This window comes from Elephas maximus, chromosome 5 (assembly GCF_024166365.1).
Source record: "Elephas maximus indicus isolate mEleMax1 chromosome 5, mEleMax1 primary haplotype, whole genome shotgun sequence".
In the NCBI taxonomy this organism is placed as follows: Eukaryota; Metazoa; Chordata; class Mammalia; order Proboscidea; family Elephantidae; genus Elephas; species Elephas maximus.
Window position 1 is genome coordinate 115,388,839 of NC_064823.1, and position 14,906 is coordinate 115,403,744.

At 37.6% G+C, this 14,906-nt stretch overlaps 1 protein-coding gene across 4 annotated transcripts in view; it reads left to right on the forward strand.

The window, feature by feature from the left end:
• Positions 1 to 1,592: 1,592 nt before the first annotated feature.
• Positions 1,593 to 14,906, forward strand: part of GNPDA2 (glucosamine-6-phosphate deaminase 2) — a 34,758-nt gene continuing 21,444 nt past the window's right edge. Inside the window, exons 1-5 of one of the 4 annotated variants that reach the window (XM_049886319.1) lie at positions 5,000 to 5,087; positions 5,381 to 5,444; positions 5,937 to 6,015; positions 8,690 to 8,791; positions 9,880 to 10,062. In XM_049886319.1, coding sequence (XP_049742276.1) covers positions 8,776 to 8,791; positions 9,880 to 10,062 — 199 coding nt within the window. In that variant the 5' untranslated portion in view covers positions 5,000 to 5,087; positions 5,381 to 5,444; positions 5,937 to 6,015; positions 8,690 to 8,775. Of the gene's footprint in view, positions 1,714 to 4,925; positions 5,088 to 5,380; positions 5,445 to 5,936; positions 6,016 to 8,689; positions 8,792 to 9,879; positions 10,063 to 14,906 lie in introns of those variants that run through there. The other 3 variants (XM_049886318.1, XM_049886317.1, XM_049886320.1) reach the window with 3 other exon arrangements.

A 14,906-nucleotide genomic window follows, 5' to 3' on the forward strand; every position in this document is an offset into this window, starting at 1 on the left:
AGGGTGTTAGAATTCTACCCTAATCCTCTTTAACGTAAAATTACAATCACAAGATAAAGGACAACCACACACTACAGGGAAACATGGCCCAGCCAAACTGATAACACCTGTACTTTGGAGGACACAATTCAATCCATGACATGGCTGAAAGCAGAAATAACCAAAAAGATGTTTGCTTGTGTTTTATTGACTATGCAAAGCCATTCAGCTGTGTGGAGCATAACAAATTATGGGTAACACTGAGAAGAATGGAAATTCCAGAACACTTAATTGTGTTCATGAGGAACCTTTATGTAGATCAAGAGGCAGTTGTTCGGACAGAACAAGGGGACAGTGTGTAATTTAAAGTCAGTAAAGGTGTGCATCAAGGTTGTATCATTTCACCATACTTACTCAATCTGTATGCTGAGCAAATAATCCAAGAAGCTGGAGTATATGAAGAAGAATGGGTCATCAGAATTGGAGAAAGACTCTTTAGCAACCTGCATTATGCAGATGACACAGCCTTGCTTGCTGAAAGTGAAGAGGACTTGAAGGACTTACCGATGAAGGTCAAAGATTACAGCCTTCAATATTGATTACACCTCAGTATAAAAAAACAAAAATCCTTACAACTGGACCAATAAGCAACATCATATTAAACAGAAAAAAGATTGAAGTTATCAAGGATTTCATTTTCCTTGGATCCACAATCAATACCCATGGAAACAGCAGTCAAGAAATCAAACGGCGTATTGCATTGGGAAAATCTGATGTAAAAGATCTCTTTAAAGTGTTAAAAAGCAGAGATGTCACTTTAAGCACCAAGGTGCATGCGCCTGACCCAAGCCATGGTATTTTCAATGGCCTCATATGTCACTGAGTGAGCAAAAAGAAAGACCCTCAATGAGATGGATTGACATAGTGGCTGCACTATGGGGTCAAGCATAGCGAAGAATGTGACAATGGCACACCAGGCAGTGTTTCCTTCTGTTGTACATGGGGTCGCAAATGAGTCGAAAGTGACACCTCACCAACAATTTCCCCAGACCTGCTTCCGTTCAGTCCTTTCACCTTCTGAACAGAGTTCTGTGATACCCAAATCAAAGGAGATTCCTATGTCTTCTATCCCTTTCTTTGAATCATGCACCTTAAGACCAAACCCTATAAAAAGCCCCTTAGTGCCCCCTCAGTGAGGTGCTCCAAGTTTCCCCATAATACATGATTGCCTAGAGTTAACAAATTTAACTTTCTTTGATGAGCTTTACTGATGTAAGTTGCCTAGCTGTCATTGTTGCTTGCACAGTCGACGTTCATCAGCTTGGGGTAAAGACAGACAGATTCATAGTGCCTTTATAAGCAACATCTAAAGCAATGCTTGTGTATGGGCATTGCAGGCCAAATCTACTAAACATTTACAATTCACAGCGATTTAATCTTTGTGAGATGAAAAAATTGTAGCAGCAAGGCGATGCTCCAGAAATCAGAGACTCCCAGGTTGGAAAGACTCCCTCCCGCACCGAACTCAGGCGGACCCTGGGTATCACAGTTCAGGACGACCAAGAGGCAGCGCGCATGCGCAGTGCCCGTAGGCCCTGTCCGTCCTTTCCGGCGCCTAGGTTTCCATCCGGGTCCTTGTGTTCCGCGCTCCCGCGCCGGCGGCGACCGCCCGCTGTTTCTTGGGTGTTGATTATTCCCGCTGCTCCAGCTTTCGAAGAGCCGGTGGGTCAGCGGGTGAGTCTAGGGTGGCAGCCTGGAAATGGGAACTCAGGCGATTGCCCTTGGCGTGGCTGTTGTACCATCGAGTGTGCTTTGTGCGGAGACGGGGCCCCGGGCGGATTCGGGTCCCGAGCACCTCGAGGCAGGGGCGACTGGCGCTCCGGCCCTTTCCCCTCAAGCCCAGCAGGTCTTCCTTTTGGGAATTGGGTCCCTGGCCCCTCCTATCCGGCGGCTTTCTCCTGACACTTCTCCGCACACTTGTTAGAAATTCGTAACAGTCCTCCTGTCATTTGCATTCATTATAGTTTGCGGAGTGAATGGGCCCAGCAGCCCTCCCAGTTGAAGTGGGTCGGCATCCTCCGCCTTCCGGGCAGGGACAGCTGACATCTGTGCTGCTTCTCGACTCTCATCGGGATCAGTCACGAACACGCGTGGCCAGGCCACCCCTGCCCAGCGCGCTTCTTCGTGGCCCGGGCGTCAGAGACCTTTTCAAGTTAGGTGCAACATGGTGTAGGTAAAAGCTTAGCGGGGATTCTGGAAGTCCAGGTTCAAGTCCTGGTCCTTCTGTTAACTAGCTGTGCAACCTGAATGGTGTGTAGGTTCCCATCCGGCTCTCAAGTTCTCAGACTTTCGTTGAGCAGTCATTTCCCCAAGCGATGCTCTTCCAGAATGAATCGGCACGGGAGGGAAGACGAGGAAAGGGGCGGTGCTGGGTCCTGTTTTGAGTTTTATCTGGTTGTGATGCCAGAGAGTCGCCCTGGGCCACAGCAGTTTGGATTTTGGGGGATTGGGAAAAGGCGCGTTTGTTTATATGAAGAAGATGGCAGTGGGTGTGTAAGTATGTGGTGAAGACATTTTAGTTTCCTGTGGGTGAGGTGATCCAGACTTTTGAAGGTGAACTCTGTTACTGTAAATAATTTAAAAAAAAAAAACAAACTTGCTTGTGCCTTGGTTTGGGGGACTTGCTTGAACCTCCTTGCAAGGAAGTCAGCATGCCTGTTCTTTTCCAAATTTAATTTGATTATAAACCTGTAATATTTGTAAAAGTACGGACTCCCTAAACCCCATTTCAGATCTGTTGGGGAGTCTGGGATTCTGTATTTTTAGTAAGTTTCCTAAGTGTTTCTTACTGATAAGGCACTTTGTGAAAACCTTACATTGGAAGCATGAGTCTGAGTCAAATAGACTTAGTTTTAAAAACCCAGTTCCTTCCATCACTTGATCACTTTAAAGCATGGGCGGTGAACTTCTCAGTGTCTCAGTTTTTTCATGTGAAAAACGAGAATGATGATTTCTACCTCAGAAAGTATTATTTAAGTCCTTTAATGGCCTTGACCTTATCTTTTGTGTCTACAGAAACTAACATAATACTTGGCATTTAGTAGACCCTTGGAAGTGTACTGAACTGACGTAAATAAGATAGCATGTAAAATGCCAATAGCAGAGAAGACACTTGGAAAACTCTACTGTCCTTCCTTCTCCTTACCTTTCAATTTTTTGTCTTTATTAGTAATCCTTTTCTGAGTATTATTACTAGAAACAAATATATTTCTTGATGATCATAACAGCAAATATTCCTGATTCTTTGGTATATAACTTTAAAATTGCTTCTGACGTTAGATTATTGGTGAATTTAGATGGAGGCCAAGCCCATTTGTGGAGCTGAATTTATGACTTATTATGTAAATTATCATCAGTAAATGCTGTAGATCTCTTGTTACTGTGCCAGAATTCTAGATCGTAATTCTTTTGTTGTTATTCCAGAATTCTAGATCATTGTGTTTTTAAAGACATCATTTAGGCTCCATGTATTATTTTTTAACAAGATTACATTGTAGTAACACCTACTTCATCGCCTTAAAAGAATTTATTAGTCTATGTAAAGTGCGTGGGTAAATAACTCAGGATTACTGAAGCCATGTAGAAGGATTGGTGGTGGTAGTTGATCCATTTGAATAGAAAACTAAGAATTAAAATTTTGGAATTATGGTTTAGAAAACAATATAAATGTTATGAATCTTGATAATAAGTAATGTATCTTACAGAAGGAGCCCTGGTGGCACAACGGTTTGGAGTTAGGCTGCTAACTGAAAGGTGGGTGGTTCAAACCCACTCAATGGTTCCGTGGGAAGAAATGACCTGGTGGTCTGCTTCTGTAAAGATTACAGTCTAGGAAACCCTATGAGGCAGTTCTACTGTCATATAGGGCCGCTATGAGTCAGAATCAACTTGATGGCACCAAAACAACTATATCTTAGGGAAACCAGGAGGTGCCAAGAAGTATGAGAATGCTAGCTTTCATAACTTTCATGGTAATCAACCCACACTGTCTAAAATGGAGTCATATAGTAAAAATTTCTCTGATCTCTTAATATTTGTACTGTAATTTTTCTTAACCTTAGAGGAATCTTTTAGGAACTAAAACTGCTTTTTGTGGAAAAAAATTATTTTTCCCCAGAGGTCAGCAGTTTCTTTACTTTGTTTTCTTTTTCTTTTGTTGCATTCAAGTAAAATTAAATTTTTTATTAAAATAGCATATCTAATATCCCATTGTTATAAAATTATTTCTGTATATTCTATATGTGTGCATAGAGAGATGAAATTATTTCTGAGTGGTGAAATTTGGGTTGATTTTATTTTCTTCAGTTTATGTTTCTGTGTTGATTGAGATTTGTACAATGAATATATATTATTTTACAAAAACACTAACAAAAGGGAGATTTGGTTGTTACATTATAAGAGCTCTGGATTTTAATAAGTAACTCAAAAGTCGTTGCATAATCATTACTACCGTTAATGTGCAGTGAAGAAATGAATACTGCTTTGTTTGCCATTAGGGTATTTTTATGTTGGTTTAGTAAGATACATTATCCCTGTAGACGCAGCGTGGTATGGTATCTTTGTAATCGGTTTGCTTTGATTTGAATTCTGGCACTACCAGCATGACCTCAGTAAAGTTGTGTGGGTCCCTTTTCTCATCTACTAAAACTGGGTGTTATGTTTATTTTACAATATTTTTGTAAAGAAGAATATATGAATTTACATGGCCTAGTCCACTGCCAAGAGCCCAGAGTCTCCTCAAAAAAAGAACAACTATTATTACTGTTTTAAACTTGGAGATGTGACTGGTTGTATTTTGTACATATGCGTGTCCTTTTTAAAGTCATCAGTATGTTATACTTTTGTCTGTAAATTACCTAAAGCGCTCTACAATGGACTTTTCTCAGGATTGAACTTCTTGTCCTGGACGCTGTGCATCATCATAATGAGGCTTGTAATTCTTGATAACTATGACTTGGCTAGTGAATGGGCGGCCAAATACATCTGTAATCGCATCATTCAGTTCAAACCTGGACAGGACAGATATTTTACCCTGGGTTTACCTACAGGTAATAAACTACTTTGTCCATTTTAGATAGTCAAAATGGTGGGATTGTAGGGTTTCTCTTAGTATTTTTCTCATTTGCTTCTTGCTGTATCGCTGGTTGACCATATTAGTGTATAATTAAAATAAGTCAGAAATAAATATATATTTAGCAGGTAAACTTAGTTACTATTTTCTTGTGTTGAGATTCTGTCTCACCTACCACTCCAAAAGGCAATAGGAAATATCCTAACTAAAGTTATTGTCGTAATATTTTTTATAGCTTTCTCTAATGATCTTTCCTTTGTTTGCTTTTAGGGGCATTACTTTTCCTGTTCATATAATTTATTAGTAGACAAGCCTTCTTATTAATTGTTAAAAGGTACCTGAAGTATGTACTATTGCTTCTTAATTTCACCTCATATGCCTTATACTGTCTTATTAGCGCTTTGCTATATCTGTGTTTATTTTTGTTCTAGAAGTATTACAAGTGAAACATTTGAAGACTGGTGTGTCTATCACAGAATAAACATAAGCATTAATTGCATATTTTATTGGACTTAGTTCTATTAAGGATTCCCTTAAAAAAATAATCAGGTAGTATCATTGATCTTATGGCACTGTATTTGGTATTGTTGACCTGTGACTTCCACAGGAAATAACATTGGACCTGGAATCAGAGCTGCAACTTTCTTGGTGATGACATGCCATTTTATGCTATATCCCTGAGCCTTGGTTTCCTTACCTATAAAATAAGGATAATAATAGCTTATAACGCTGTTTTGAGGCTTCAAATAATATAGCGTATGATGCTTTGAATATTGTAAATGCTTTATTAATTTTAGGTTTCTGTAAGTGTGTTCTTTTTTGACAGAATATCGTCTCTTCCTGCTCCTCCTTCCATACATGCCAACTACATACAAGCTACAAATCATAATTTTTTTTCTACTTGGGTAATTTCCACTAATAGTATTTTTTAGCATATTAAATTGCTTTTTTGTTTGTTGTGGTTTTGTTTGTTTGTTTTTTGTTCCAGAGCAGTAGATCTTGGTGAGAGTGGCAAGGGGGTGGGGGTGGTTAAAAACTACGCACACTAGCGCTCTGCCCCTTACCATCCCCACTTCTGATGTGTGAGCCCTGGGTGTTGAACATGGCTTCCGTATAAATTTGCGTACTATAAACCTGGGTTACACTCAGGATAGTAGCCCTAATTTCTTCTTATCTTAATTATGCAGCAGAAATAAACAGTAGTTCAAGTGTGGGGATAGAAAAGCTTCAAATGTCAGCAGTGCTAAACGTGTGTTTGTATATTTAGATCTACAACTTATGCTTTATTTTGGAGAGCATAACTGCCTACTAATACACCTGCCAAGGCAGTGTCTCTGGAAAAAGCTTCGTTGACATTTTTCGTTCTACATTATTGACCATTGACAATGTTAGTTACACCCTCTCACTGACTGCTTTTGACTCTTGAACGTACATATCTGTAGTTGCAAGTATCATGCTGTGTTGTAATTGTCCCTCCACCAAGCACAATTTCTGGGGATTATCTGCTCAATATATACTCACTGAAGTGATCTTAATGAGCCTGACATTTAAAGCCTTCCGTGCTGTAGGCCTGACCTGCTTCTCAGCCTTAATTCCACCACTCTCTTACCCTGAATCATGCTAGGCAAACTGGACGGCTTATAGTTCAAAAATTAAGGCTTGAACTTGCTGGCTTCTTTACTTTTACTCATGTTGTTTGCGTATAATACGGAGAAAACTGCATGAGCTCTAGAAACATACAGATCTAGATTTGAATCCTTGACTTTACTGCCATGTGAGATTTGGCAAATTCCTTAATCTTTTTGACCCAATTTTTCCATCTTCAAAATGAGAAAGATAATGTGAGACTCCCAAGGTTGTGGGGGTTTGCCTGAGGTAATGTAACATCAGCACAGCATCTAGCACACGGTAGGCATACGGGTGTCATCTCTGAGCCTTCCTCTTTTCCCATTATGCCCTGCCCACCTTTGACTTTTGGAATTCTTCCCCTTCTTAAGCTTTCAGTTGAAAAGTTATCCTTTTTGACCCTTCCTGGAATAGACTTTTCTCTTTTGGTTCATTGTAGTATTCCGGACTTTTTTTAAGATTATTTACAATGTTTTTCCATTTGTCGTGAGTATTTTCTACTTGTTTTAGTCCTATTTTGTGAGTTCTCCCAAGACAGAAACAGTCTTAATAATCTTTGTCTCAGCCATGTTAGTTCTTGCTAAATATTTACTACTCTTGAACTTCCTTAGTATTTTTTTGCCAGAGACTACATGGGGTCACCGTGAGTCAGAATTGACTTGAGGGCAATGGTTTTTTTTTGTTTTTTTTTTTTAGTTTAGTTTAGTTCTCTCAGACTTCTGCCTGCTATTTGAGTAGAAATTTTCTGTGCAAGTTCTCCCTCGGCCTCCATGATGGTGGGTGGAATAGAAATCAATACTCCAGCCAGGACTGGAAGGACCAGGTAGCTAGCTTGTTATAAGAATGCAATCAGTCTAGCCTTCCAGATTAGAAATAGAATGAAAAACACAAAGCAAATTTAGAAAACAAGAAAGACCATTCCCAAATGACTAAATTCGTTTATATTTATTGTGTCATATAACACAGCAGGAAACCCTGGTGGCATAGTAGTTAAGTGCTACAGCTGCTGACCAAAAGGTCAGCAGTTCAAATCTACCAGGCACTCCTCGGAAACCCTATGGGGCAGTTCTACTCTGTCCTATTGGGTCGCTATGAGTCGGAATTGACTGGATGGCAATGGGTGGGTGATCGCACAACACCATCAAACAAAATTCTCTTTTCAAATATTAATTTTAAAAAACATGTAAAGGAATCCATTATAAGCAATAAAACTAAGAAAACACATGATGTATTCAAAGCCAAGATCCCATTTCCTGCAAGTCCTCTATCTTAAACTTCTCTTTCTCACTTTACGTTACACATTTTAGTGGAAATGTGCTGAAGATAATACAAAATGAGGAACAGGAGGCCCAGTTAAACAGGAAGGTTGAAGTCCTTTCCTCAATCCTTGTTAGTTTCAGAAATTATTTTTGAAAGTAGGGACAGTATTTAAATTTAGCTCCAGTTTGCCCTTTGATTTCACTAAGCGGTCAGCACTTGACCCTTTTGTGTATCGTTTATACTGGAAATCCTTCTCTAATAAAGATTTTTTTCACAAAAAATGGGATGTTGATTTTTCTTTTAATTTAAATGTGCTCTTTAGAAGTTTCTAATCTTGGAATTTCAATAGTAATTCTAGATACTCAACAATTCAAGAATAGTTTTTCAAACTGTAATTTCTAGTGATAGATTTCCAGGTTTATTTAGAAAATTCTACAAATAATAGTTTTTTTCAACTTGGGTAATTTGCATGAATTGTACTTTTTAGTATATCAAATTACTGAAATTTCAAGGTACTCTGTAAAGAGACTACTTTGTTTAATGTATATTTGTTAAATATGTGTTTGAAGTAATAACTACCTAATAAATTAGAAATATAGAATAATTGTTAAATCAGAAAAGAATAAAGTTAAGAACTTTTTAAAAAACAGATTTTAAAGTTATATTAAAAAATGTAATCTTTATCTGTTTTAGGGAGTACACCTTTAGGATGTTATAAAAAACTAATAGAATATCACAAGAATGGAGACCTTTCTTTTAAATATGTGAAGACCTTTAACATGGATGAATATGTTGGTAAGCTATGTTTGAATACATTGGGTATATTTTGTATTTTTAATAAAATAATATGTTTCTAAAGTATAATGTAGTGCTTTGTGATGAGGTTGAGGGTTTATATAAAACTCTTTATGATGACAGCATGTAATAGTGGAAGCGTGTTAGACCAGAGAAATCAGACGATCTGTATTCATCCTGGGCCCTGCCACTTATCAGTCATGTAACCTTGAGCCAATCCGTCACGTTTCTCATTCTCTGACTCTTTTTTAAGTCTTTTCTTAAAGCAGGGTTAAAACCAATGTTGTGGTGGGGATAAATTAAGCAATATGTGAGTAAAAGTAAATTGTAAAATATTTTTTCAAATATAATGTTAATATTTATTTCAAGCCCTGAAGCTTTTCTTGTTTATTGAATGTTAACTTGCTTAACTGGAAAGGTCTGTTATGTGTAGAAACTCTGTGTTAAACTTTAAACTTGGAATCCATTTTCAGTTTGTGTACTGGAGGATTATTGGCAAGTAAAAATGTACTAATGTATTTTAAGCGACAAATGCTTTATAGGCATTTTATATGACAGCATAAGTGAGAGCCAAAGAGCTGTTGTGACTCGGTGTGCTTCACATGCATTTAGAAAGAGCAGAGGCGAAATGCAGGCCAGCAGTTCAGCTGAATGGCTGATTAACTTACATCGAGCATAACACAGAAATCAGTGCGTTGGTTAATACTTTATGCATTTGAGAGGTGGAGTGGAGTGTGTAAGCAAACATTCACTAGCCTTTCTGTGTTTGAATCCCAGCCTTCCTGTGAGCTCTGTGACTTTGGGAAAGTTATTAAACTTACCTGTTCTCTAATTGTTCATCTGTAAGATGAGAATGATAATAGGAATTCCTTAGGTGTGCATGTTAATAGAGTTAATACATCCATGTAAAGTGATTAAGATAATTCCTGTCATGTAATAAGCATATGTTCCACATAAAATGCTTTTAAATTGAATATGGTATAGAAGGGCCATATAATTTAAGTAGCATTTATGGCTTAATTAGAAAAATAAACTTTAGATTTATTTCTGGAAATAGTTACATTTATATTTATTAATTTCATATTTAGGACTTCCCAGAAATCATCCTGAAAGCTATCATTCTTATATGTGGAATAACTTTTTTAAGCATATTGATATAGACCCTAATAATGCTCATATCCTTGATGGAAATGCTGCAGATTTGCAAGCAGAATGTGATGCATTTGAAAAGAAAATTAAAGAAGCTGGAGGAATAGATCTTTTTGTTGGAGGTATGTAAAACATTTTGCCGTTAATCAATTGTTAGTATTTGAATTAGGTGTTACAAAATTTTTTTAAAAAAGGCATCACTGTGTAATATAAAGAATGTCTGTGACTGTTTATAATACCTATTTATTCAACTACTGATTTCTACTTTATTTTAATTAAAAAAAAACTTAAAATTTTAACAGTTGGAATTGTCTAAATCATGTCTTAAGAGGTAGGTCCCAATCTCTGCTACACTTCTAATTTTACCCTGTTAGGACTGACAGTTTACTACACTTTTCAAAAAGAGTATCTGCGTCCTTTCCTCGGTGATAACCTTATCCTTTTAAAATTTCTTTAAAATTCCAACCTATTTGTCATGGATTGAATTGTATCCCCCCAAAATATCTGTCAACTTGGCTAGGCCATAATTCCCAGTATTGTGTGATGGTCCACCTTTTTGTCATCTGATGTGATTTTCCTGTGTGTTGTTAATCCTTTCTCTATGATGTTGATGAGGTGGGACTAGCGACAGTTATGTTAATGAGGTAGGACTCAATCTACAGTATTAAAAACCAAACTAAACCCAGTCGATTTCTGACTCATAGCAATCTACAATATTAGGTGTGTCTTAAGTCAACCTATTTTGAGATAGAAAGAAGCGAGCAGAGAAACGGGGGGACCTTATACCACCAAGAAACAAGAGCCAAGAGTATAGCGCGTCTTTTGGACCCAGGGTTCCTTTCGCTGAGAATCTCCTTGTCTGGGGAAGATGACAGGGATTTTCCCCCAGAACTGACAGAGAAAAAGCCTACCCCTGGAGCTGGTGCCCTGAATTTGGGCTTCTAGCTTCTAGACTGTGAGAGAATACATTTCTCTTTGTGAAAGCCATCCACTTGTAGTATTTCTGTTATAGCAGCACTAGATAACTAAGACGCTAACCTTATCTGATTACAGGGTTGAATCTCTTAAAGTTTGTTTAAGGAACTGATGGATTTTAATGCTTCTATACTGATCACTTAAGTTGTTTCGTCTCACTGAGAAGTCAGTTAAGAATGATGTAAAACTTCTGTTCATTATTAGCCTTTAAACCAGTTGTCATCTAGTCAGTTCTTTCTGACACATGGTGACCCCAAGTGTGTTAGAATAGAGCTGTGTTCTGTTGGGTTTTCAATGGCTGATTTTTTTAAAGTAGATCACCATGCCTTACTTTCAACATGCCACTGGGAGGGACTTGAACCTCTAACGTTTAGGTTAGCAGCCATTATAATTGTCTTTATAAATTCCAAAGTGTATGAATGTTTAATTGACCAAATTCTACCTGTAAATAATACATAACCTATTGCCATTGAGTCAACTCTGACTCATAGCGACTCTATAGGACAGGGTAGAGCTGCCCCACAGGGTTTCCAAGGAGCTACTGCTGGATTCGAATTGTAGGCATCTTGGTTAGCAGCCAAGCTCTTAACCACTGCACCATCAGGGCTCTAAATAACATGTATGTATGTGGAAAACCTGGTGACGTAGTGGTTAAGAGCTATGTCTGAGTGGTTTAGAGCTACATCCACTAACCAATAGATTGGCAGTTCGAATCCACCAGGCACTCCTTGGAAACCCTATGAGGTAGTTCTACCCTGTCTTATAGGGTTGCTATGAGTCAGAATTAATTCAACGGCAGTGGGTTTGATTTTTGGTTTATATGTGAAGGTCATTGGATGGCACAGGTGGTTAAGCACTTGACTACTAGCCAGAAGGTTAGCACCACCCAGAGACACCTCAGAAAACAGGCCTGTCAGTCCCCTTTCTAATGGTCACAGCTTTGAAAACCCGGTGGAGCATTTCTACTCCATACACATGAGGTCACCATGAATCAGAATCATGTAGATGTATATTTTCTGTGTGTATATATATACACACACACATTAAAAAGTTGAGGCTATTATTTTAAATATCTAAAGAACTTGATTGAACATTTATATTTTAAATGAATTAGGTACATAATCTACCACTGAAACTAGGAAAAAGAGTTTCTTCTCTTGTAATGACAGTATGGTTTCTTGTCATCCATAGAAACAGCTGGAACAGGTAGCTATAATTACAATCAGAATAGTATAACATGAACTAAACCAAAACCAAAATTGTTTTTGGTGCATTTTTTACTATTCAACTAAAAATACTAAAGCCTAAGTTAACAAGTTTTCTGGATAGGTCTTACCATGAATTTATTAGGAAAGTGCTCGTAATTACATGAATTAGAGCTTCCATAGAACTGTACTGAAGTTAATCTGCGATTGAGGTGATTGGATGCCCTTAAAGTCAGGCATAAATTTGCATCCTGTTTCTCCTACTTATTGTCTGTTCATGGCCTTGTAAAGTAAGTTTAATATAATAAGTCATCAGTAAAACAATTAATATTTACCAGTCCAGAGTTGTGAGAATTAACTGAGCTCATAAAGTGTAACTGGAAATAGTTGTGTTTTCAGTGTTCAGTCTTCTCTTTGTCTTAGAACTCTAGATGCTGAAATAATTTTTCCTTAGTTTATTGAATTTTCTGTTGAGGTTTTGACTGAATTACCTTTCAGGGCATTCCAGTGAGACTGAAATAGCCTCTTTGAGGAAATTTTTATCCCTGCCTAACAGACCAATGCCATGTATTTTCCTGCATAGATGGGGTGATTATTTATCTGAGCAAGAAAATCCATGTTAGACTCTTGCTTTTTAAAATAGAAAATTATCTGTGTTTTTAAATAAAATTTGCTAACATTGCTTCAGTATTCCTAGAGAACATTTACCCTCCAGTTTTGTCCATATAACTCAATTTTGGGATAATTTCCGTTTTGCATCTATCAAAATAAGGCTAAGACAATAGGTGTTTTAGAACATTTAAGGAATATACTAAACCATTCATTCTTTAAATTTTCTAAACTGTATATCAGAATCAAGTAGAATCACTGGAATATCCTATACCTGGATCTGTTTATCTTAGTTATATCAAGAAATGTTTTCGCTGATATACCATTATGTAAAAAAAAAATGTTAATTGTTAGAGGTTCATGATTAAAAATGTCTGCCTGATTTTTTTTTTCCCTTCTTCAGTTGAGGACTTTTTTTTGTTAATTTGTTGACCTTAGGTAAGGATCCATGGACTTCAGTGCCAGGAAATAGACTTCATTGGGGGAAGAAAACAAACAAAAGAAACTGATAGGAACGCTGTAATTCCAGTTTGTTCTTTATCTGCTTTCCAGAAAGCATTTATATATTAATGTGATTTCTGGTAGAATTCTCTTTTTTCCTTATAACTTTAAGTCATTTCTGATTTCTTTTTAGCTAAAAGTTTTTGGTACATTTCCTCACTATAAGCCATCTCAGTTTTCCTTGGAAGTAGATGAAGTATTAATTAAAATTATTTATGCTTATCACTGACTCTTAACTACTACAAAGAACTTTGTTTTTAGACAGATTTTTGTTTTAACTTTTCTGTAGTTGTTTCCCCCTACCCACCCCACCCCCCCAAAAAAAAGTTTTAAAGGAGTTTGCTTGGCTCCTCCATTAGCATTTTCACAGTAGTCTTGATAATTCAGGGTCTGAAATTTTATAGTTACCATTCTAGTGGACATAATCACTTTGAGCATAGGGAGAGAAGGGTTAGTTTATTGCATTTTCTCTGAACTTTTTCCTATTTGGGTATTGGGATACCTTATTTTTGGAAATGTACTCATACAGGAGTGAATCTTATTTATTTGTTACATTTATTGGTTTAGGTTTGCAGGAGCAGTGGTGGCACAGTGGTTTTAAGTGTCACCTGTTAACCGAAAGGCCTGCAGTTTGAATCTACCAGCTGCTCCGCGGGAAAGATGCGGCAGTCTGCTTCCTTAAAGCCTTAGAAACCCTGTGAGGCAGTCCTCCTCTGTCCAATAGGGTTACTATGAGTTGGAATCAGCTAGACAGCAGTGGGTTAGGTTTTTTGCGGGGAGGTATCATTGGGTTGTAAAGATGAGGCTTGGTGTCTGGATCTTACTACTTACCCTTCTTTTGTTCCAGGGTTTGTTTAATAAAAACACTAAGAACTGAACCAAATGGGATCAAAATGTCAGCTTTATTAAAGGTTACATTGGGTTAGAGATTGCAGGTGGGGCTTGAGGCACAATGGGGTTTCCAGCTCCTCCCCTGTGAATTAAAAACAGTAGAGTGGCTTCACCAAAAGAGTAAAAAGACCACCTACAGACTGGGAAAGAATTTTCAGCTATGACGTCTCAGACCAGCGCCTGATCTCTAAAATCTACATGATTCTGTCAAAACTCAACCTCAAAAAGACAAACAACCCAGTCAAGAAGTGGGCAAAGGATATGAACACACATTTCACTAAAGAAGATATTCAGGCAGCCAACAGATACATGAGAAAATGCTCCCGATCATTAGCCATTAGAGAAATGCAAATTAAAACTACGATGAGATTCCATCTCACACCAACTAGACTGGCATTAATCCAAAAAACACAAAATAATAAATGTTGGAGAGGCTGCGGAGAGATTGGAACTCTGATACACTGCTGGTGGGAATGTAAAATGGTACAACCACTTTGGAAGTCCATCTGGCGTTATCTTAAACAGTTAGAAATAGAACTACCATACAACCCAGAAATCCCACTCCTCGGAATATACCCTAGAGATACAAGAGCCTTCACACAAACAGATATATGCACACCCATGTTTATTGCAGCTCTGTTTACAATAGCAAAAAGCTGGAAGCAACCAAGGTGTCCGTCAACGGATGAATGGGTAAATAAATTGTGGTATATTCACACAATGGAATACTACACATCGATAAAGAACAGTGACGAATCTCTGAAACATTTCATAACATGGAGGAA